This window comes from Phoxinus phoxinus (assembly GCF_949152265.1).
Source record: "Phoxinus phoxinus genome assembly, chromosome: 20".
Lineage (NCBI taxonomy): Eukaryota > Metazoa > Chordata > Actinopteri > Cypriniformes > Leuciscidae > Phoxinus > Phoxinus phoxinus.
This window is the reverse complement of record NC_136895.1, coordinates 12,623,506-12,645,819: the sequence shown is the minus strand read 5'-3', so window position 1 is coordinate 12,645,819 and position 22,314 is coordinate 12,623,506. Positions and strand designations below refer to the sequence as shown.

Sequence of the window (22,314 nt, the reverse complement as noted above, 5' to 3'; positions counted from 1 at the left end):
TTTTTTTTTTTTTTTTTTGCAGATTCCTAATTACGCTTATCTTCTTTTATTAGAATAATTAAATAAACCTGCACAGCCATTTCAGTTAAAAAGGTTGAGTTTGTGGAAAGAAAATAAAACAAAGCATCAGTGTGTTTACTTTGCCATTGAGGGGCATATCTCATAGGGCCTATATACAATTTGTTCTGTATTATAATGTATCGTCTCATGTGCATTACTGAGAAATGCATAACTGGCCTGTAGGGGGGAGCATTGGCTTACACAAAATACACAAAAATCTTTGACACTTTTTTGTAGTATTTTTTTTAATGTAGAATTTATGATAATGCATGTGTACAGTTTAGGTAAATAGTCTCTCACATTTCTGCTTGTAACTCCTCTGTTCCCATGATGATGTCATTAGATTTTAATAAAATGTTGGTAATTTTTGTATAAGTTTTGCTTAAATATATATATTTTTTCCACAACATTTTCGAGTAAGTAATTTGCACTACATACAGTATATATATATGTATATCGACATTATGAAACACTGAAGAAATGCATGTAAACTGTCTGATCAGAATTAATCTCTGTCCAAAATTATGAAACACTGGTTATTTCGCAGACATAACTCAAGAAGGTCAGTAGGAGGAGTAAATCATTATTTTGACAAGTGTTTCCATTTTTCTATGCAATATGAATCCGACAGTCTGTAACGGATATGTAACGGAGTCGGACTGTTCACAAGTTACAAAAAAATATTTGAATTGTATTGAAGTGTTTAAATCCAAGCAACAACACAGTGAGACAATCATACAGTGTAAGTTTAATATTTCATACCATCTAATATTTCATGTGCTTTGTCAAAAACGCATTATCTCAGATTTTTTTATTTTTTTATCCCTTTAAGTGGGGGAGGGATTGCGCATGCGTACCAGGCTACTCAGTTGCTATGGGATACGTGACGACTCAACAGCGTTTGGTGTATCTTTGCAGCGTCGTTGGATACAGCGTTGCACTGCGAGTATTTCCGAAACGTTCATATTATTTTTTTTACAGGTTAGAGCTACTTAAAACACAAAAATAGTCAGGATATTAGCTCATATTTTCTATAGCCTAATGTACTTCACCTTTTAATGCATGTACTGAATTAAACGCATCTGTATGTGACGTTATTTTCCCTATATTGCAGGTTGAAGAGTGCAAACATGACAGCAGGTTCAGTGGCAGCACCTCAAATAATTCCCATTCGCATGCCTCCTCCAGGTAAAGCCAAGCATGAGATTGATTCCTGCACTCCTGTAGAGATCAAATCAGGTGAGTCTGCGGGTTTAACACACGCTTGCTGTTTCTCGTCACTTTATATACTGTCGATGCTCGTCACGTGATTGATATGGCACATCACATGTATCCCAGAATCCTCTGATGTGAGTGTGCTGCTGTACACGCTGGATGGCAGTAAGCCTGAGGAGATGAAGAGACTGGGCTCTGGTGGCAACAGCACTATGAAGTTCACTGAACCTATTCGCTTACCTGTGGGGAAAGTGTCCGTGAGAGCCATGGCTGTCACCACGTGGGTACATTTTATAGTGTGTGGTTTATAACGTGGCTGGGTGTTTCTTCAACTATGGGTACTAGCCTATGTCCCAGGGCCAGCCCAGGGGTTGTTTTTTATTAAAACGAAGAGATTTCTTGGAACTTCTTTTTTTTATGTTTCTACAATGTATTAAATCTTTATTTTTACTACTTTTGCCTTGAATGTATTTATTCCAAAACCCTACAGAGCACCTAAGATTATCACCTAGCTCTCTCACAAAAGTATTGCGTCCCCCAGAGAAACTGCCTTCGATTGCAAAAATATGTGCATTCTCTTTTAAAAGTGTTGCTTTAACCCGACAAACTTTGCGTTCGGTCAGAAAATATTTGTTGAGTTCCCTTTCAAAAGTATTGCGTTCCCCTGACAAACTGCATTACCTCACAAAAATATTGCGTAATCTAAAAAGGAAACTTTCGTCTAGAATAGAATAGAATACCACTTTATTCTAGAAAAGTATTGCGTTTCCCTGGTGGCTCTCAAGGGCACTCCAGCTGGTAAACCTTACACTAGAAAAGTTCCCTCGGAAAATTTTGTGTTCTCTTACAAAACATTTGCGTTACCTCACAAAAGTATTGCATTCTCAAGCAAAACTATTGTTTCCCTGACAAACTTGGTGTTTGCTCCCAAAATTTGTTCTCTTTCAAAAGTGTTGTGTTCCCTTGCAAAACGTTTGCGTTACCTCACAAAAGTATTGTGTTCACTAAAGAAACTTTGCATTCTATAGCAAAAGTTTTTCTTTTCCCTAACAAACTTGGCATTTGGTCGCAAAATTGGTTCGCTTGCAACACATTTGCGTCCCTCAGAGAAACGTTGCGTTCTCCTAAAGCACTGAATTTCGTTTTTCTTTCCACCTCATCTCAAAAGTTTTGCGAGTGAACACAAAGTTTATCTCCGAAATGCAAAAGCATTAAAAAAAAAATTCTTCCCATCAATTGTTTGTACTAACCTCAGTCCCTATACAGTATGAAGCCCCTAGGGACATGGTGATGGGAAAAGCATTGGAAGAAAATGTCAATGCTTTGGCATTCTCTCGCAAATGTTTTGCATTCCCTCGAGAAACTTTGCGCTCGCTCGCAAAACTTTAAAAAAAAAAAAATTTGTTGTCTGCCAACAAAGACAAACTTTCTCGGGGGAACACAAAACTTTTGTGAAAGAATAAAAAGCATTGAAATATTATTTTTTCCTTCCACCTCATATTTTTCCTTCTATATGGAGACATGCAAGACAAAAGAGTTTTGAATTTTATTCCAAAAATGTGTTAAATGTCATTTTTGTCAAAATACATTATTTAAAATGGGCTGGAATTGGTCAGAAAAATTAAATAAAAACCACAGAATTCTCATTTGATGCGTGAGAGAGTTTATTTTCTAAAAGTAAAAAATTCCCAGATGGGGAAACACCCAGCAACAAATTTGACTTCAGATTGACCCAAATAAAGATCATTTGTAATGTAACGCAGCGATGGCCGACAGAGTGCTGTCGTCACCAAGGTTTTCATAGTAGATCCGGCTTCAGATGAGGATCAGACTACGGATCATGAGGATGACTCTTTGAAGAATGGCAGACCGATCATTGGCAAGGATGTCAGTTTTAAACCTATTATGGATTTTTCCCCCCCGTTATAACATTGTATGGATTTAAGAATATGTATTATAAACATATTATAAACTTTATTTTGAACAGGATTCATCAAAGAATTTGAAGGGGAGCGAAAGTGGAGCTGGCATTTCCTCTATTACATTTTTAGGTAAATCATTTGGTTTTATTAGTCATTGTGCATTTGTCACAAATTATTATGCGTTATTATTTAAAAAATACTAATAATTTTGTCCTGCATTACGGTAATGAGAATAATATTATTCACATTTTGGGCAAGGGAGTTTTAATGTGCCATGTCATGAATTGAGATGAAAACAATGTAACAATAAAAAATAAAAAAACTTAAACATAGGCTTCTATATTTTCTTTATGTGAAAAATTATTTACTTTTGTCTTGATTCTGGGAGGAAATAAGACCTGAACATTGCTTGAGAGTAAAAAAAAAAAAAAATTATAATCCATGATTTAAAAATAATTGTTAATCTCAGAATTCATGCTCAGTTACATGTCCTTTGACTTTCTTGTGCCTTTTTTTGCATTCTTTTATGTCAGATATTCCCAGTAGTGAATCTCGAAGAGCTCTGAAAGGTCCTCGGTTCCTCTCACAGCGTCTCGGCCCCGGTTCATCTGCACGGCTGACGGTTGAAAACCAAGTAAAGGTTTACAACATACACAAAACACTCTCCAACAAACCTCTATGATGATCAGTGTCATCTCAAGCAGAAAACTGAAACAGAACACTTCCTGTTTAACGTCAACATTCTCAACCCCACCAGAACCAGAGTGCAGATGCTGTGGAAAGTCCCTTAAGAAGCTTGACAAGCACTCAGACATCACGGATTCAGAGAGAGACAGATTTCCTTAGGTGAGCGAGAGATGTTATTTTGAGCATGAAATTATCTAATTGATAATATATGTAACTCCTCGGTTTCTACTCGGACTGCTTCGAGCGGGATTTGAACCGGCGTTTCCGGCATGGGATGCAGGTCCACTAACAAGGACGCAAAAGTCTGCAGTCTCTAGTGCACCTCTTGTGGCCAGAGAAGTGAGGTTAACACCCACAGCTCTTATAGTTGGCCCCTGTTACACTCACCCCCTAAACCGTACTCCCATCCGGGTCACGGCACCAATGTAACCTAGTGCTAGTGCGCCTCTTGAGGGGAGTGAGGTTTACATGCACAACTTTTACTAGCCACAGTTACGTACATAGTACATATTAACAATTGAATAATTTCATGCTCGAAATAACATCTGCTTAAGTTTTTTTGTTTCTGAAGTGTCTCTTTGAAGTGTCCAAAAGCTGTATTTATTTGATAAAAGTTACAGTAAAAACGTATATCGTGAAATATTATTACAATTTAACTATTCCTGTGATGCAAAGCTATAATTTCATCATCATTACTCCAGCCTTCAGAGTCACATGATCCTACAGAAATCATTCTAGTGTGCTGATTTGCTGCTCAATTATTAGAAAATATCAAAGGTGCTCAATTACTAATAATGTTTCATATTTTTATCAATCTGTCATACATTTTTTTCAGGATTCTCTGAGGAATAGAAAGTTAAAACGAACAGCATTTTATTTGAAATACAAATTTACAAATCTTATGTAACAATATGAATGCCATTACTGACCCTTTTGATCAATTTAAAGGCAGGGTGGTGATTTGTTCCAGAATTATGATTATTTTTTGTTATGCTGATTGAAAGTCTCTTCACATCCTGATAGCAATCTCTAAGTTAAGTGATCTAAATGTATTTATATGCATGTATATATCTCATCTGTGGAGGGCGTAGGACCATAAAACATATTGCGTTCCAGTAACCAAAAATCGTACTCACCCCAAACTTTTGAATGGTAGTGTATCACAGTTTCCACAAAAATATGAATCAGCACAACTGTTTTCAACAGTTTCAAATTGTGTGTGTGTGTGTGTGTGTGTGTGTGTGTGTGTGCAAATATCTTTCTGAAGATGTCCAAAGTGCCTGAATCATCGCCCTTCAGACCCCTTTGCCCGATTCTGTCTGCACTGTGGATCACCAGTACCCCCTATACCTGGTCAAAGACTGCCCCCTACTGAAGGAGGACAGGTAATACATACTTTGTTACTACACAATACCGTCATATTCAGATCATCTGTAATCATTTCCCAATAATATGAGTATTTGCTGTGCTTTTTCACAGATGGGTCTATGCGTGCACTGTAAAACCATGGTGCCTCTCAATACCGCCACATGTGTGGTGTGCGAGTCTCCAATGGCTCAACAACTGCAGCCGCAGGCTAGTCTGAGACTACAGGTACATGTCTATCTGTAGAGGATCAATCCTGAGTCAATTAAATTGATTAATTCAACCGAATCAGTATATTGTATCGCTATTATTCTAGGATAAGTTAATCTGTGGCTCGTGTGGGACAGGAAACCCCTCTCACATCACACATTGTGTCACTTGTGAATCCCAGCTGCTTCAGGAAACCACAGTAAGAGCCCCGCCTTCCAGAAATCAGCATAGTCTCCTTAGCCAATCAGAAGTCTGCGGAATCATTACTAGCGTTGTGATAGGACACTGCAGTGGTTATAATGGTGCTTTATCATTCCACAGCCCATTTTAAGTGGACAGAGAGCTGCACCTGTACCCAGTTCACAGGGCAGAGTGGTCTCCTGCACCAAGTGCAATAGAGTCAACCACTCGGATGCTCGATTCTGCGACTGGTGTGGTGCAAAGGTGACAAAAAACTTCAATTTTGATTTCATGGGGACTTTAGAGGTTCGGTGACATTTACCATTGTTCGGCAAAATTTTGACATTTGAAGGAAGATTTTCCCATGCAGATTTCGCAACGGGCTCAAGTTGGTCACAAGGATTTGTTGTGTTAGCCAACGGAAAGTTGTCGAATCGCCCCCCAAAAAAACAACGGCGTTGTTGTCGGACGACGCTCAAAAACAACCTGACGTTGCCCGACGGCTGACCGTTGGCTTGCTGTGTCCCTCGCTTAAAACTACAAAAACAGTTAAAGGGATTTACTATTATTTTTAATCAGGAACCGACTTGAGCCTTTCGATATGTGCCGCCTCAACTTCCTGTTTCAATAGGAAATACGTTGGGATGTACAGTAACTGCATCATGAAGTAATTTCATGGGCTCTTTATGTTATTTTCAATCTGTTTTCTCACAGAACGTTTTAGACCGACTAGATATTTGGTGTAAATTATAATATGGAGATTTTTTTAATCAAAATATCATTGTGTATATTTAACAAAGTTTGTACTATATAAACGAAATGCTGTGTGGTTTTGTGTTGATACATGCAGCCGGGCCACAAAGCCAGCGCTGTGACGTGTTCTCAGTGTGGAGCTAGCAGCCACCCGTATGCTAATCACTGTGGCGTCTGTGGTGTCTTCCTGGACGGCCCATCCAGGACGCCCTCACAAGTAAACCAGGGACAGCAGGACGCACCGGAAGCTGATCAGGTACAGCACACAGACTGTTTGGTGCTCATAAAAAAACCTACAGTGTGTTCTATCATTCTCTCTCTCACTCTTTCTCATATAGTCCTCAGCCACCTGGCAGGCAGTTCCTGCTTCTGAATCTACAACCGTGCCTCACGCTGTGGGTTTGCGCATGTGTGCAGATGCACAGACGCAGACAGTCGGTCTGTTTTTCCCATCCAGCACTGAGCTGAAAAAACAGAGCCAACAGAGGGAGGCGGAGCTTAGCAGACAGGAACAGATGAGTGACAGGAAGCCCCTCCTCACTGCCATTAGTCCAGGCCGAGGTAGGCTACTGTACGATACCTAACTTCTTTTTTGTTTTTTGTTTTACAAATAAATATGCATGACTTTTTGTATTTGCTTTTATTGTATGTATAATTCAGGGTTCTGGAGGAAGCAGGTGGACCACATCTGCGCTCATCTGCGCAGTTACACTCAGAATAATAATGAGTTCAGAGCTCTGATTGGAGAACCTCGGCTGGGCAGAGTACGACCACTAAAATTGATCTATTTTTTATTCCTGAAATGTATTTATTCACTTGCTGCACTACTGTTATTGTTATTAATTTTATATACTTTTTTATTTTATTCCTGTATTTTTTATTTTTCTTATCATTAGTGGGTATTTGCATATCCTGAACATGTTTTTGCTCTCCAGATGATCTCTGCTGTCATTCAGGAGGACAGCTATGAAGTCAGTCTGCGCATCAATTTCATCTGTGCCTCACCGGAGGGATCCAGGGCAAGAAACACTCCTGAGAGCTTGTATATTGAGTCTGAAGAGAGTCTCTTGAGCATTGCATGTTTTTCAGCGTGTGTGTTGTCTTTTTCCAGTCTTCTGCAGGACAGCAGAGCCGATCTGTGGCATCAGAGAGTCTGAACCTCAGTGCTGTGACAGAAGGCAGGAATTCTGCCAGTCCGGGTAAGAAAACACATGATTGGTTTTCTGTCATGATGGGGCCTTTACAGTACATTGACTTCTACTGCTGGTATACTGAACTAACTAATTATATTTTCTATTGCCTACTAAGCTTCAAACAAATGTCATTAAGAGGCCGTTTACACGACTCAGTTTTCAACTAAAAACAGAAATCTTGTTTATGTGTTTTGGCCATTCATTTAAAGGGTAACTGTCGCCAAAATTAAACTTAGGCTATTTCTGTTAATCTATAACCAAACTTTCATGTAAAAGCACAATTCGAATGGAAACGCCACTTTTAAGATTGACTGTATTTTCGTTTTAGCTCAAAATGCCTTTTGAATGGGAGTGCATGGGGCACTTCTATGATAGCATCAAAATCACTGTTTTTAAAACACTAAGAAGGCTCGACACAACATAAACTGTGCTGGAAGTATCACCAGGGGCTCTACACATGAACTCGAGCATTGACTACATTGTTTGTGTACACAAAGTTAACTAAAAGGAAAGGTTTGTACAACTCACTTTATCATTTAGTGTTTCCAGTGGCTGAAATTTTGTCAGTCAAAAGTAGTCAATCTCCGAATGCAACGTAACATGACGAGAGTAAAGATGGAAAGCTCCTAAAGCTTGTTTCCATATAAATTCTAAGTGTCTAAGTTATCATGCTTTTCATTGGAATTACAAGTTCATGACATTTCCTCATATGGAGTCAGTTCATTACGTTTCGGAGATTGACTACTTTTGACTGACAAAATGCCAGCCACCGGAAACACTAACTGATAAAGTGAGTCGTAAAAAACCTTTCTTTTTAGTAAACTTTGTGTACACAAACAATGTAGTCAATGCTCGAGTTCATGTGTAGAGCCCCTGGTGATACTTCAAGCACAGTTTCATGTTGTGTCGAGGCTTTCTTAGTGTTTTAAAAATAGCGATTTGATTTGATTTTGATGCTATCATAGAAGTGTCCCATGCACTCCCATTCAAAAGGCATTTTGAGCTAAAACGAAAATACGGTCAATCTTAAAAGTGGCGTTTCCATTCTAATTATGCTTTTACACGAATGTTTGACTCAGGTAGATTAACAAAAAGAGCCTAGGTTAAATTGACGACAGTAACCCTTTAAATTACATTGGCGTTTTGGGGGCCTGAAAATACAGACGGGTTTCAAAGTGCACGTTTTTTAAAGCGATACCGATATCGTGTTTGTGTAAACTACACAAACGTGAATTTGTGAAAACTGTGACGTCATGCGCATGCGTATTACATGTTCAGTCTATAGGTGTGTATTATAGTGTTTCTTGACAAAGTGACATCATTGTGGTGTAAATGTTCACTAAGTCATTGTATTATTTAGTATGCTTATTAAGCCATTTTCATGGTGAGGCCCCTTTGACTGGCCCCATTTATTAACTTAATCATGCAAGAGAAATATAAAAAATATGATTATTATTCAAATGTAACTATAGAAAAATATACATGAATAATAAAATATTAGCCCTTGTAATATTTAATAGTACTTTAATGTTTATTAAGCCATTTTCCCAGTAGGACAGTTGACTGACCAATGTTACGTTAGAACTTAATTGTTTTCATTATTCATATTTTCAATTATTAATGCCATTTTAATTATTAAAATAATATTTATTTTTCATTTGCATTTGTTTCTCTCGCTACTTTTTTAAATACATCTATGTATTATTAATTCAGTAATAGAAAATGATCAAAGTGATAATTATGACTTTTTATATATATATATATCATATGTTGTTTGTACAGAGAGTAACATTAATACAGCAGGATTGTCGGCCAAAAGAAAGAAGCAGAAAAAGATCTGGACCTCAGACGCTACAGAAAAGCAGTCGGTCAGCATCACACACTCACACTCACACTCACACTCACACTCACACTCACACTCACACTCACACTCACACTCACACTCACACTCACACTCACACTCACACACACACTCACACTCACACACACACTCACACTCACACTCACACTCACACTCACACTCACACTCACACTCACACTCACACACACACTCACACACACACACACACACACACACACACACACACACACACACACACACTAACCCTTTTCATTTATAAGAAAAATAATAGAATGTTAATGTCTTTCTCAGGAGTCTAAAGACAGTGTTCTCCTTAAGGAGGTGGGGCCTGAGGGGCGGGGCCGGATCTCAGTGGTGCAGCAGCTATTGGATGAGGTGAGGCTAAAGAGCCAATCACAGCACTCCAAACATCAGCAAAATTCATAGCTTCAGATGACTTAAGGTGCGGTCACAATGTTTGTCGGCAACTTCAAGAAGAATCGGGAAATCTCGAAATAAACTTGCAATTGCGAGAAATAAAGTCATGTAAACTTGCAATTGTATGTGAGTTATACAGTCAAAAAGTGTTTACTTTTTTTCTTACAATTGCGAGTTTATATCTCGCAATTCTAACTGTATAACTCAAATAGACTATATCTACCAATTGTGAAAAAAAGAAAAAAAGTCAAGAATTGCGAGTTATATAAGTCAGTTACTTTTTTTTCGTGATTGAATCAAGCTTTCATAGGGTTAATTGTGTAGCTGTATACACTTGTAAAAGGTGTGTTTTAAATGCGTCTCTGCAGGGTGCTGATCCAGCATGTTTGGGAAGTGATGGGCGTCCTGCTCTGGTTGCTGCAGTGCTAAACGGGCATCATGATGTCATTCCTGTGCTGGTGCAGAGAGAAGCTGACGTTAACAAAGCATCTGGACCGTGAGTTCGAAAACAAGCGGCAAGCTCATTTTGATATGTCCAGTAATAATCTGAGCTAAACTGCTATTTGTATCATCTGTGTTGGTCGCAGGTTGAACAACACGGCCCTGCATGAGGCTGCAGCTCTGGGAAATGAAGGTCTGAAGAGCGTTGAGATACTCCTGGGGTGAGATTCACAAACACAAATGGTGGTGAAGTTACAAAGGCTTGATTTAAAAATAAATGTCTTGGTCTTGTATAGGTGTAACGCAAGTATCAGAAAGCAGAATGATCGGGGCCAGACGGCGTATGATGTTGCCGTGGCCGCCGGGAGCAGTTCTGTGGTCTCTCTGATGGCAGCTCACATGGGACAGGGTCTGCTACAGCGCCACACCAAGGCCAGGAGTGTGTCTGGACTGGATACGTTCTCATGAGACAATCCACATCTCACTCAAACCTCATTACAGTACTTGGAGATTTGTTTAAGTCCTCCTTTTAAAATTTCCACCTGAACCAATATAAGTCAAGACACATCTCACCAGCAAAATTGACAAATTATTGGTTATTACAGCCATATGGATCAAACATTTATCATTGACCATATAGATGCAAAATTCTTATTTCTGAATTTATTTGATGTGATTTGATCATTTTGAGTAAAAGTGTGATTTCCTGATTGTCACTGTTTACAAGAAATACAGTGATTAAATAGAAGCATTATTCAGTAGTTCTAACTTCTAGCATTAATATTTGTCCTCTTCATGTACTCTTCTTCAAGCGACACCACAACGGTGTTAGTTTGGGGTCACATTAGCTAAATTTTGCAGGCAAAAAAGGTCTATTGGCATTAGTGTAGCGATAAATGAAGCACACACAGCTTTCTGTTGGTTAAAGGGTTTTTCACCCAAAAATTCTAATATTCACCCCTCATGTCGTTCCAAACCTGTAAAACTTTTGTTCATCTTCAGAACACAAATAAAGATCTTTTTAATGAAATCCGAGAGCTTCCTGTCCCTCCACAGCTACGCAACTAGACTACTCAAAAAGTTCAGAGATCATAAAACTAGGCCTAATCAGTGGTGGAGGAAGTACTCAAGTTTAGTACTTAAGTAAAAGTACAATTACCCTGCAAAATATATACTTAAGTAAAAGTACAATTACTACATCAACATCTTACTTAAGTAAAAGTCATAAGTACATACTTTTAAATTTACTTTAAAGTATTTTTTTTAAGTAAAAGTACAATCAGTTGTCTCGATGTCTGGGCTGTTCAATTGTAATAATCACAAACAATTTCTATTGTGTACTGGAAAGGGTTGTTGTGCAAGCTCTCTGCAATACTGACACACTGTAAAAATCTGGTTATTTACTTATTACTCATTAAATATTAATTAAGCTAAGCCAATTATGACATACAATTTATTTTATTTTGACTATACTATTAAGAGCAGTAAAAAAAAAAAAACTTTAAAAGCACACAGGTGAGTGTTATTCTGAACACTTTAATCAAATTTGTATGACCAGTTTATTCTGCTCAACAACAGTTGCTTTAGTCCTGTACCTTGGCCTGCATGGGGAAAATGTAGCTAAAACTGCATTTGAGGCTTATACTCCATTGATTACAGAAAATCCAAAAGCATTAGGCTAATAATGTATAATAGGGGTGTAACGGTATGCAAAAATCACGGTTCGGTACGTACCTCGGTTTTAAAGTCACGGTTCGGTTCATTTTCGGTACAGTAAGGGAAAGAAATGCAAAACATTAAACTGCTGGTTGTTTACTATAAACTTTTTTTTTTAACAATTTGTTTACATTTTTTTAAACACACTTTTTAATTAAATATAATAAATAAAAAAGAATAATAAATAAAACACTGCTGCAAAGTTCTCCACTAAATAAAATACTCAAACCAATATTGACCATGACACTAGCTAGCGAGAGGAGAGAGAGAAAAAAATGCCCGACAGGCATAAAGATATTTATGTCCGAGCCCGACCCGAAACCGACAGTTAAAATCCCATTTTTTCCCCCTCATACTAATGACACACGTACGTTTGTTTGTGTGGAAAGCCTGCTTTTATTAAGCAACTGAAAGGCATTTGGAAATGTCAACAGATGATCGCATCAGCGCGCACGGAGCAACAAGCGCTTTTAACACAGGCGCGTGTTTCGTTGTCACAGCAACATAAACAAATTTCCGCACACAGGAAGACAGATGTTATGGTCATATTTTGCATGTATTTTAATCACAAAAACGAACGTTTGCATCAAGTGAAAGCATCAGGCACATTGGCTACCAACATAATAAGCTGTTTTAAGTGTAAAATGTTTAATGCCTTATCGCGCTGATGTGACCGAGCCCGAGCCGAAGCTGATATTTGTCCGAACCCGGCCCGTACAGTTGTACAGTGCGCGCTCAAGTGCAACGCGGAGACTTCCGACACTTAATGTTCGTGTGGAAACTCGGAATATGTTCCGCACACAACTAGCCTAATTCACGTGAAAGATTGCATTCATGTGCACCGCACCGAAAGTCCTATACCGAAACGGTCCGGTACGAATACATACCGTTACACCCCTAATGTATAACACATTAGAATGAGACAAAAATAAGCACCAAACTAAATTTGACAAGGGTGAGGTGAGTGCTTCTCTTAAAACATGCAAGCAATGTGTTGTGTTGTTTCAAAACGCGCGCTGAGCGCGTGAGTTCTTTGACCAATCAGATCTCCGATCTGTTTCAACGTGCATTGGCCAGCAACGCCAAAACGTCAGTCGACCAAAAACATTTTATGCAAGAGATTCGGAAGGATGTAACGACACGCATTTTAATAATGTAGTGGAGTACAAAGTACAGATAATTGCTGAAAAATCTACTTGAGTAAAAGTAAAAGTATGCATTATTTTTTTTACTTAAGTAAAGTATAGATACGTAAAAATTTACTTAAGTACAGTAACGAAGTACAAATACTTCGTTACATTCCACCCCTGGGCCTAATCCATATGAATTGAGCGGTTTAGTCCAAATTTTCTGAAGAAACAGATCACTTTATATGATGAACAGATTGAAATGATGATTTTATTCACACATACTTTGCTCAGCGAACATAAATAGCTCAACCGTGCTGCGTGACAAGAATGAACCTCATTGGTTCTCGCACGTCAAGCGAACATGCTTGAGCTTCCGTTTAACACAACTGATGTGTTAATGAATGTTTATGTGAATAAAAGGATTTTGTTTCATTGTGTGTATGCCGTACCGTTAATTACACACGTTTTTTTGTCTTGTCTGTCTTTATACATTTTTCAAGTTCAAATCCTCCCATGTTAATCTACTAACTCGCCTGACTGCTATGTCGGACAAAATGGCGGATGGCGAAGTATGATTGGTCAGATCACCTGTCAATCAAGCTCCCTGCGAAGGGTCAATTGTGTTCTGTTGTCTAATTTTCGCAGACTACACTGCACTATTGGCGTATCTAGAGGCGACAGCCAACGAGTGCGAGGATTTTCTCTAACCTGCACCATATACTGTATAATTATAACACTTACTGTACTCACTAATCATAGAAAAAAATCTATTACGAGTAGTCATGTGAGTGAACACCATTCAGAGGACTCATCACAAAAATGCAATTAATTTCTAAATGTGTAGAACTTTTAATATTAGCGCCAAATTACTGAATGCGGCTTTTAGAAAAATAAAAAAACAACACAATATTGAACATTTCAATATTTAATTAACAGGTGGCAACATTTTTATAATTGTGTGTGCATACAAAAACACGAGTGTTAAAAATAAACACCAATTGTTTTAACTACAAAAAAAGACATGATGTAAAGGAGGAAGAGTTATCATCACGGTGTGTGTATAACAGAGAAACAAAATATCCTTCGCTTTGTTTTAAACATCGAACCACATATAAAATGAAATAGCATGTCAAACTAAGCCTCAAAGCATGTCAAACTAAGCCTCAAACGGGAATAACACAACATAGGACTGTGAAAACACCAACAAACACTCCCTGACTTACATTTCAGACCGTTTCCAGTTTGTGTTGTGCATCATGTGACGTCCTCAGCGGCGCAAGCGCAGGAAGAATGCGTGTCTGCACTCTTTGCTGTCCACCGGGTAATATTTATCATAGAAGTCCAGGATGTACTCCTCTGTCTTGAAGCCGAACTTCTGGTAGAGCAGCATGGCAGGGTTGCTCGCCGATACGTGAAGGGTCACATCCTTTCCCATACATGTCTACAGAGACGAGACAGGAAAGAGATCCCGGCATGAACTAGGGCTGCACGATTTGGGGGGGGGGGGATCTAAGTGCGATTTAAAATGCACTAAAAATTATGCCTAAACCATATCACGATTTCAGTTTCTCACCTGAATGAGATGGTAAATCATGAACGTGGCGATACCAGCTCGCCTCCATTCCGGATGCACCAGCAGGAAGGAGATATAGGCCTCGTTGTACTTCACATCTGGCACCATGAAACCAAAACCGATCACAATTTTCTTGTAAAGCACCACCACGCTGAAGTCTGGGTACTGGAGGCACTCTGATAGGTCGATACCTGATGGACAAAAGACCCCATTTTTATTCCTTCAGGAACTAGTTTCATCCAAATATCTGTATTTGAAATGATGATTACCAGGCCAGAAGATTTCTTGGCACATGGAGTTGACAGAAGGGATGTGATTGGGCCGTACGTAGCAGTAGTCTACGGGTGCGTCAGGTTCAGCTACCCAAGTCGGGTCCTTCTTGTGATGATACGCACGGATCTCTGAGAGTAAACGCATCTTCAGCGGCCGACTCTCGTAGTCTCTCCTACACATAAACGCACAAAGCTACTGAGCAGGATTCTCTAACATGGTTGAGTCATGTGTTAATGTCCTCAAGGCTCATAAATGTGACTCAGTTTTGCAAGCTTAGTTTCCATAAATTATTTAACACTGATAATAATAAATGTTTCTTGGGGAGCAAATCAGCATATTAGAATGATTTCTGAAGGATCATGTGACACTGACGACTGGTAATGATGCTGCAAATTCAGCTTTACATCATATAAATAAATTGGATCTTAAATTTTAAAAGAGAAAACAGTCCTTTTAAATTGTAATTTAAATTGTTCACAATATTACTGTTTTAGTGTATTTTTGGTCAAATAAATGCAGCCTTGGTGAGAAGAAGAGACTCATTTAAAAACAAATTGTAAAAAAAATCTCACTGTGTATACTTATAAATAACAACTTTAAAGATAAAAACAACAACAAGCTATTAAAAAAAAAAACAATTTAAATGGTTATATCTAAACTATTTAAACGGTATACCGGTATATATATATAAAAAAAATACTCAAAAAATCTGAGGGAAAAAATAAATTAAAAATTTGTATATTGAAAGCCATTTCCAAAGTTTCGTTCCTGTTCAATAGGAAAATAGAACAGAAAAAAAATCTAAATAAATGCTAGACAATTTTCACAAACCTCAAGAATAAACCATTTGCTAAATTTCAAGACGGACTTGCCACGTTTTTGACATATAATCCTTTGATCTCATTCAAAAGAGCAAGAAAATATGAAAAATTCAAACAGCCTCTAATAAGAAGAAATGAACATTGAGTAAATGCTCAGATGTGTCCGTGTGTGTGTACCTGATGTATGGCTTGAGCACTCTGGATGTGTAGGGACTCTTGATGGTCTGATCCATGCAGGCATCAGAACCCATTAGCCTGTGCCAGAAGGACACTGTGGGCTGATAGAACCCTTTCCTTATGGACACTGTTGACTGAAAAAAACAAAACACAAGACATCTAAACAAGTTTCTTAGTTGAAGTTTAATTATGTACCGGTTTTCTTATGGCTTACCTGAAAGCGATCGAGTATACGAAGGTCCTGGCTGGTGGTTCTGTATTTCTCCTCTCTGCTCATCCTGTGGCTGGCCAAACCCCCTTGTGCCCCGTACACGCCCCCCACCAGGCTGAGTGTAGCACTCACGGCCTGATCCACATCCAGCAGGGGAAGCCCTCGCTCTCTCTTCGCCTGGCGCACGAGTAGCTTGCGATGCAGCCTTTTGGCCTGTGGCGTGACGGCCAGCGCTTGCGGACAGGCCTCTAGCTTGTGGAGCAGCATGCGCTCCTCGTAAAGGCTGATGAACGTGTAACGAGGGGCGGGCAAAGACACGCAACCATCACCCTTATCCTGGAGAACCTTCCTCCGCTCTACACCGCACCCCCGTCCCGTCGGCAACAAGCCTTCATCCTGGCCCTCGTCTTCCTCGTCATCTCTGCCCCGCTCCTCGTCTTCACTCTCCAGTTCTTGTTTGATCAGCTCGGCCGGACGTAGCTTTTTCCTGACCATGATGGTGCCAGTGGCCAAAGGCATGCTGGGAGGGGGTATATACTCCATCCCGGGGTCGATAACACCCTCAGCATCCAATTCTTCATCGTCTGATGGAAAGTCATACAGTGATTAGAGATGAAGTGAATGAAGGTGTGTTTTTACCAAACATATGTTTAAAATATTAATATATTTTAATATGAGCTATAAAACAAGGAGTGGTTGGTAGGACAACTAGGGTGTTGCAAAGGTGTTCTGGTTGGACACTAGGGTGCTCAGGGTGGTACTCTTGCCATGTGGTTGCAAGAGTGTTATGAGTGGTTCCTGATGTTACTATGCGAGTGCTACCTGGTATCAAGGTAAAGACCCCTCACGGTAATTCTAAGCCATCTTTTCGCCCATCTTAACATCTATCAGGTGGAAACTATAAGGCCCTGTGTCCACCAAAGCGTTTTTTTCACGCGGCTGGCGTATTTTTCCAATAGTTTTCAATGGGAGTGTCAGGTTTTTAAAACAGCAGGAGCGTAATGAGGCACTGAGCGTCTTTTTCACGCTTTTTTACCGGTCGCCAAGAGTTGAAGAATGTTCAACTTTGGGTAAAACGCAGCGCTAATCACGGTCACTTTTTACCCAAACGTCCAATCACAGAGGAGGAGGGGCGGGACAAATACCACACCGACCAACCGTCACATTCTGCTTGTACAACGTCAACAGATGACAACAACAAGCATAATAACGGAACAAAACAATTTAAAACAAGAGTAAGAGCAAATACTTTACAATGTATCTACATTTTTATATATAAAAAAAAAAAACACACTTTCGCTAATATACCGTATCAACTGAACAAAACGCTGCGCTGCGAAAACGCTCACAGGCGCCCACAGCTAAGCGTTTTCAACTGTTGGACATGCGGCCTAAGTTTGTTTAGAAAAGTAACTAGTGTTTGGTCAGTAAGCATGAGCATCAACTCACCGTGGAACAGAGCTTGAGGGGGCATGACATCCGGGATGAGATCGGCCTCTGACAGCAGACTGGGCGTAGCGGAGTGTGAGGCGGGCGTTCCAGGGGCGGAGAAGTCGGGCGAGGGGGAGGGGGAGGGAGAGGTGAGCGGGGTCCTGTCCGATGAGCTGAGAGAGGAAAAGTCAATGACTTCACCCTTCTCCAGATACGGATCCGAGCGCCGCCCACGGTTGCCCAGTTTTACAGGTGTGGACGAGGCACTGCGGTCAAGGAACCCGGCCGCCTCCTTCTGTGCACGCCGGATCTCTTTTGCCTCCTGTGTTCGGGAACGCTTTTCTTTCAGTTGCATGGCGCTCTCCACTGGGTTCCGACTTCCACGCTTCCTCAAACCCTCCACAGTGATTATGGGGTCGAGGGACGGCTTCGACACAGCTGGAACAACAACACACGGACCCCAAAATGTTACATTTACATTTAAAATGAAGGAAAATATACTGCATTACTAGAGTTGTCAAAAGTACCGACTTCGGTACCAAGTTGGCACTGAAATTAAAAAAATGTGATGATACCAGCATTTCCCTCTAGTATTTTGAGCGCTGTTGAATGGATTATTAGGGTGCTTTCACATCTGTAGTTCGGTTCATTTGGTCCGGACTAAGGGAGAAAACTGATACTTTGTAGCATTTTTCAGGCGTTTTGGTTTCTTTTCACACCACACTGATTGCTTTGGTCCGAATCAGTTGATGAGTTGATGAAACGAACCAAAATGCAGTCACGTGACTCGTTGGTCAGATGTGTCTTGAACGTATTTCCATAACTGCACTTGGATTGGTCAGAATTAACGTGTGGGAAAATTGCTGCATTCACACCTGCCCAAATTAACCGCACCTAGGGGGACAACGAACTCTAGAGCGATTCAACCGAACTAAATGAGGCAGGTGTGAAAGCACCCTTAAACACCTCTGATTAGCCATTGTGTTGACATGCTCAACATATATGTCTCTGATTGGCTAAAATGATCAACGCTTCAAAAACATGTCTTTGACGCTCTTCATCGAGCGCTTGAAAGCAGACGTATTGTAATAGACGCTTGTGTATCTATGCAAGCACTCGCGGAAGAGCGTCAAAGATGTCATTGTACCAATCACAGACATATATGTTGAGCGTGTCAACACAATGGCCAATCAGAGGTGTTTAAGAATCCATTCAACAGTGCTCAAAATGCTAGAGGGAAATGCTTAGATTGGAAATGGATTGAAATGTTGTTCCAGGATCTACAAAGATGTTGATCAAACAACATGTTGTACTTGGTAAAATCACGTTCACCAAACTACTACTACCTTTGGCCTTTATTGAGGCCGCAGAGCTTTTCTCCCCCTCGGGCCGAAGAGTCGGTGGCCGGTTCTGGACTAGCTTCCACCAGCCGGGTTCTCCGAATTCCTGCGCACCGGAGCGGAAAAATGTCGGGCTGCCGACGGACAGACACCCTGCCACGGTGCTCCACCACGTAGACGTCTTCTTTCTGAGCACGTATAATCATAAAATATAAACGTACTCGCGTTCAAAAATCAAGTAACTTTAAAACTAAATATAACAGTTTTGATACTCAGTCTCACCTAGAACCAAGTAGGAACGTCCAGTGCCGACTAATAAATGCACAAATATCTTCCTTCCATCTGAAGTAACCTTGTCGTCCGGTGCCCTCTAAAGACAGGTTATACATGGCCAACATAACCACCTATAAACATAAAATCAAATTCAGAGACCTTTGTTTTTTACCAGAATCAAATCATCTATATCTACACATCTATATTTTCAAGTCTTTATTTGAAGAATTTATTATGAGATTATCCATTGTTGTAATGCTATTTTAGGTATATAAACACAGACTTCCTTTCAGGACAAGTCCTGAAATGTGTTTTCAGATACTTTTGTCAAGCTAACTAAAGTTTTTTGTTCATTTCAATTGCTCCCGAGTGCGTACCTGCTGCCAGGTCAGCCTCATCCTCTCAAAACTCTCCTTCCCGTCTTCCGCACAATCCGAGCAGGTGAACTTGAAGAAGTTGTCTCCTTTCAGGTAGCTGGGCTGCTCTCCACGTAGCTGAGCTGAACCATGCAAGGGGAAAAAAAACAAAAACAAGGAAAAGACAGCTCTGAGACCAAGCACACTTTTTTCAGATCAGTCTTTATTGTTTTATCAAGTTGAACAGCACATCTTAAACAGGTCACATATGGGTGTATCAGACATGTCGTCCCTTGTTAATGGTCTTCTCACCGGCCGGGATCCATTTGTGGCACTTGTCGCAGTAGAACGACATGTCCTCGTTCCAGCTCCCCTCTCCGTCCTCACCGACGTCGCTGTTCAGAGAGTCTCCGCTCTGGTCATGAGACAGATCCACAGACGCCTGGTCCTCCGATTCCACAATGAGGAGAGTTTCTCCCTCCACCTCGCCTTCCTCCAGACCCTCAGAGGCTGACGTGCACATGGTCTCCTCGTCCTGTGCCGTGAGACCCCTCTGGTCCCCACTGTCCATTTTTCCACCTAACAGATAAGAGGAAGCGATTACCGGTAGGTACTAGGCTCGACAATAAGGGCAGCCCGATGGACCTGGATATGAAAGACGCTCGGGACAGTTGACGGAATTGTTTCGAATTTCCACTTAATTAACTACATGTACTTACTATAGAGTTACGGTTAGGGTTAGTTACTTGTGTAATTATGCATAAGTAACTGTAATTATTAGGCTATAGGAAATACATTTATTAACGTGTGACTATGCCTTAAAACAAAGTGCTACCATTATTATTTATCAAAAGAATGTTTTAAATTGTGTGTGTGTGTGTGTGTGTGTGTGTGTGTGTGTGTGTGTGTGTGTGTGTGTGTGTGTCAATCATAGACTGTAAAAGGTGATGAGTTAGTTACCACAATTTACTATTGTAGAAACTATAGAAACCGAGGTATTTCGTGAGAGAAACACGAGTAATAGTTGTACAACTGTAAATTAATTATAAATAGTAATATGTTGTGTACCAGTCGGTTTATGAACTGTGTGTCCCCGGCGTGTCAGCCTCTTGTCGGTCTCGCGCGGCCACGAGCTCTCTTGTCAGTTGTATCTGTTCCTCGAGCACGCGCAGGTTCTCGCGCTTCCGCTCCACGCGCTCCAGGTCGCGCAGCACTCCGTCGTGCAGCCTCTGCGAACACATGACCATTTCACATATAAACACGGCATGTAAGATGCGACATTTGAAGTAACCCCCTGATAATAATCACAGGTAAAACAACAGATAGCTCCTCATTACAATGGTAAGATATCTGTGTCAAGTTTCTATATAAATGTATTTGAAATGAAGCAGTAGCTTAAACACACGTATAAACTGACACAACTGCCAGAGAATAAAAAGATTCCCTCTTAACAGAACATGTCAGCCAAGATACCCGAGTAGATACAGTTCAGTGACTATAACGTTAGTAAAATTGTATGTTTGGCATTAGACAAAACGGTACAAAACCGACTGTCTTGCACATCTGTAACGTTACTTGTTTATACTGCACGCATAATGTAGAATACACTAAAGGTTAAACAGAATAGATACTTAACAGTGCCTCATAAAGCCATGGTGCTCATTTGGCTAGTAGGACAAGAGTGTTTTTAACGTTAACGTTACCTGTCTGTCCCAGTTCTGCTTGAGATGAACGCCTGCAACGGTACTGATAGTGATCACTACCGATAATCCCAAAACAAGCCTAGAGACCGTAGACATAGTTATGAAGCATTACTGTGAATACAACTACAGTAGGATAATAGATGGCAAGAGCACTTTGATAACAGAATGGAGCTGAATCCTTTGTGGTGGTTTGGTTTCAATAGGACATCAGGCTCTTTACTGCCGCCTAACGATCAGGAGCGGCAATACGCCCACTGCGCATGCGCAGTATTCACATAATCTCGTATTTGATTTTTTGACGGACTGCCAAATTGTTAGGATATTTTGCACAGTATTGAATTTAATTGAGTATTGAATATTATGCTTGTTGAAATAATTTCCAGTGTATACCAATCCAACATAACCAAATATGTTATGGAATTATTTGATTAAATAATTATTTGATAGTAAATTGAAAATCAAGTGTTTCGCATTTTTGCGATATATCCCACATATGAAGTCTGTTGTATACTGCACATTTTGGCAAATGTATATACAATTTGCATAATATGTATACTATACATGCTGCATGTATAATATGCAGAAATAATGCTGTTCCAAGCAAAAGGTTTATTCTAGTGATTGTATTTAACTGTTTATCTTTAGTACTACTTACAATCTATAGTCCAACATGTTTTTATCAAAAGTCCCATGTCTGGTGCAAACTAAGACTGGTTATATATTGATCTGTCACCAAAAATCAATAAAAGGGCAGCGGGTTACACTGAAGGTCTTCGCTAATGTAGAAATGCAAGAGAGTTGTTTTGTGGAATAACATCTTTAGTTCCTCCACTCATTCTTCACTTCCTCTCTTTTTTTCTTGTCCAAAGTCTGAATCCACATGTTAAGAGTCATAATGTATTCTGCACACCATCCCGGGATTTTGTCTGACCATTCCAAACCGAGTGGAGAATCCCTTTTGAAATGCGGGAGAAAACAGAATGCAGATTTGTAATTCAAATGTGAA

The 22,314-nt window shown here is 39.9% G+C and overlaps 3 protein-coding genes across 4 annotated transcripts; 1 reads left to right on the top strand and 2 right to left on the bottom strand.

Moving 5' to 3' along the window:
* Nucleotides 1–949: 949 nt before the first annotated feature.
* dzank1 (double zinc ribbon and ankyrin repeat domains 1) lies at nucleotides 950–11,331 on the top strand. Of its 2 annotated transcripts, none has more exons than XM_079592186.1 (21): nucleotides 950–1,041; nucleotides 1,175–1,299; nucleotides 1,399–1,555; nucleotides 3,039–3,162; nucleotides 3,263–3,326; nucleotides 3,731–3,831; nucleotides 3,955–4,043; nucleotides 5,152–5,269; nucleotides 5,364–5,477; nucleotides 5,566–5,658; nucleotides 5,781–5,903; nucleotides 6,490–6,648; nucleotides 6,731–6,953; nucleotides 7,053–7,156; nucleotides 7,328–7,411; nucleotides 7,504–7,591; nucleotides 9,368–9,453; nucleotides 9,738–9,821; nucleotides 10,232–10,359; nucleotides 10,451–10,525; nucleotides 10,601–11,331. In XM_079592186.1, the coding sequence occupies exons 2-21, from the start codon at nucleotides 1,191–1,193 to the stop codon at nucleotides 10,770–10,772; spliced, it is 2,295 nt and encodes a 764-aa protein (XP_079448312.1). In that variant the 5' UTR covers nucleotides 950–1,041; nucleotides 1,175–1,190; the 3' UTR covers nucleotides 10,773–11,331. The 2 variants fall into 2 exon arrangements, with proteins under 2 accessions (XP_079448312.1, XP_079448313.1); XM_079592187.1 differs by having other exon boundaries at nucleotides 958–1,002; nucleotides 10,601–11,327.
* A 2,728-nt stretch (nucleotides 11,332–14,059) lies between these two features.
* kat14 (lysine acetyltransferase 14) lies at nucleotides 14,060–20,176 on the bottom strand (the record flags this gene model as incomplete). The annotated part of the gene is made up of 10 exons (XM_079593669.1): nucleotides 14,060–14,591; nucleotides 14,724–14,914; nucleotides 14,993–15,168; nucleotides 15,995–16,128; nucleotides 16,209–16,789; nucleotides 17,655–18,074; nucleotides 18,983–19,164; nucleotides 19,259–19,380; nucleotides 19,627–19,748; nucleotides 19,918–20,176. The coding sequence occupies 10 exons, from the start codon at nucleotides 20,174–20,176 to the stop codon at nucleotides 14,418–14,420; spliced, it is 2,361 nt and encodes a 786-aa protein (XP_079449795.1). The 3' UTR covers nucleotides 14,060–14,417.
* A 505-nt stretch (nucleotides 20,177–20,681) lies between these two features.
* Nucleotides 20,682–21,532, bottom strand: pet117 (PET117 cytochrome c oxidase chaperone; the record flags this gene model as incomplete). The annotated part of the gene is made up of 2 exons (XM_079593670.1): nucleotides 21,309–21,532; nucleotides 20,682–20,834 (listed from the first exon to the last, which is right to left on the bottom strand). Exons 1-2 carry the CDS (start codon nucleotides 21,402–21,404, stop codon nucleotides 20,682–20,684), a joined length of 249 nt encoding a protein of 82 aa, XP_079449796.1. The 5' UTR covers nucleotides 21,405–21,532.
* Between the last annotated feature and the right edge of the window lie 782 nt (nucleotides 21,533–22,314).

Coding starts and splice junctions, on each gene's coding strand:
- dzank1 (XM_079592186.1), top strand. CDS start 1,191: ATGACAGCAGGTTCAGTGGCAGCACCTCAAATAATTCCCATTCGCATG. Junction 6,649..6,730: donor ACGCACCGGAAGCTGATCAG/GTACAGCACACA, acceptor TTTCTCATATAG/TCCTCAGCCACCTGGCAGGC. Junction 9,822..10,231: donor TGCAGCAGCTATTGGATGAG/GTGAGGCTAAAG, acceptor GCGTCTCTGCAG/GGTGCTGATCCAGCATGTTT.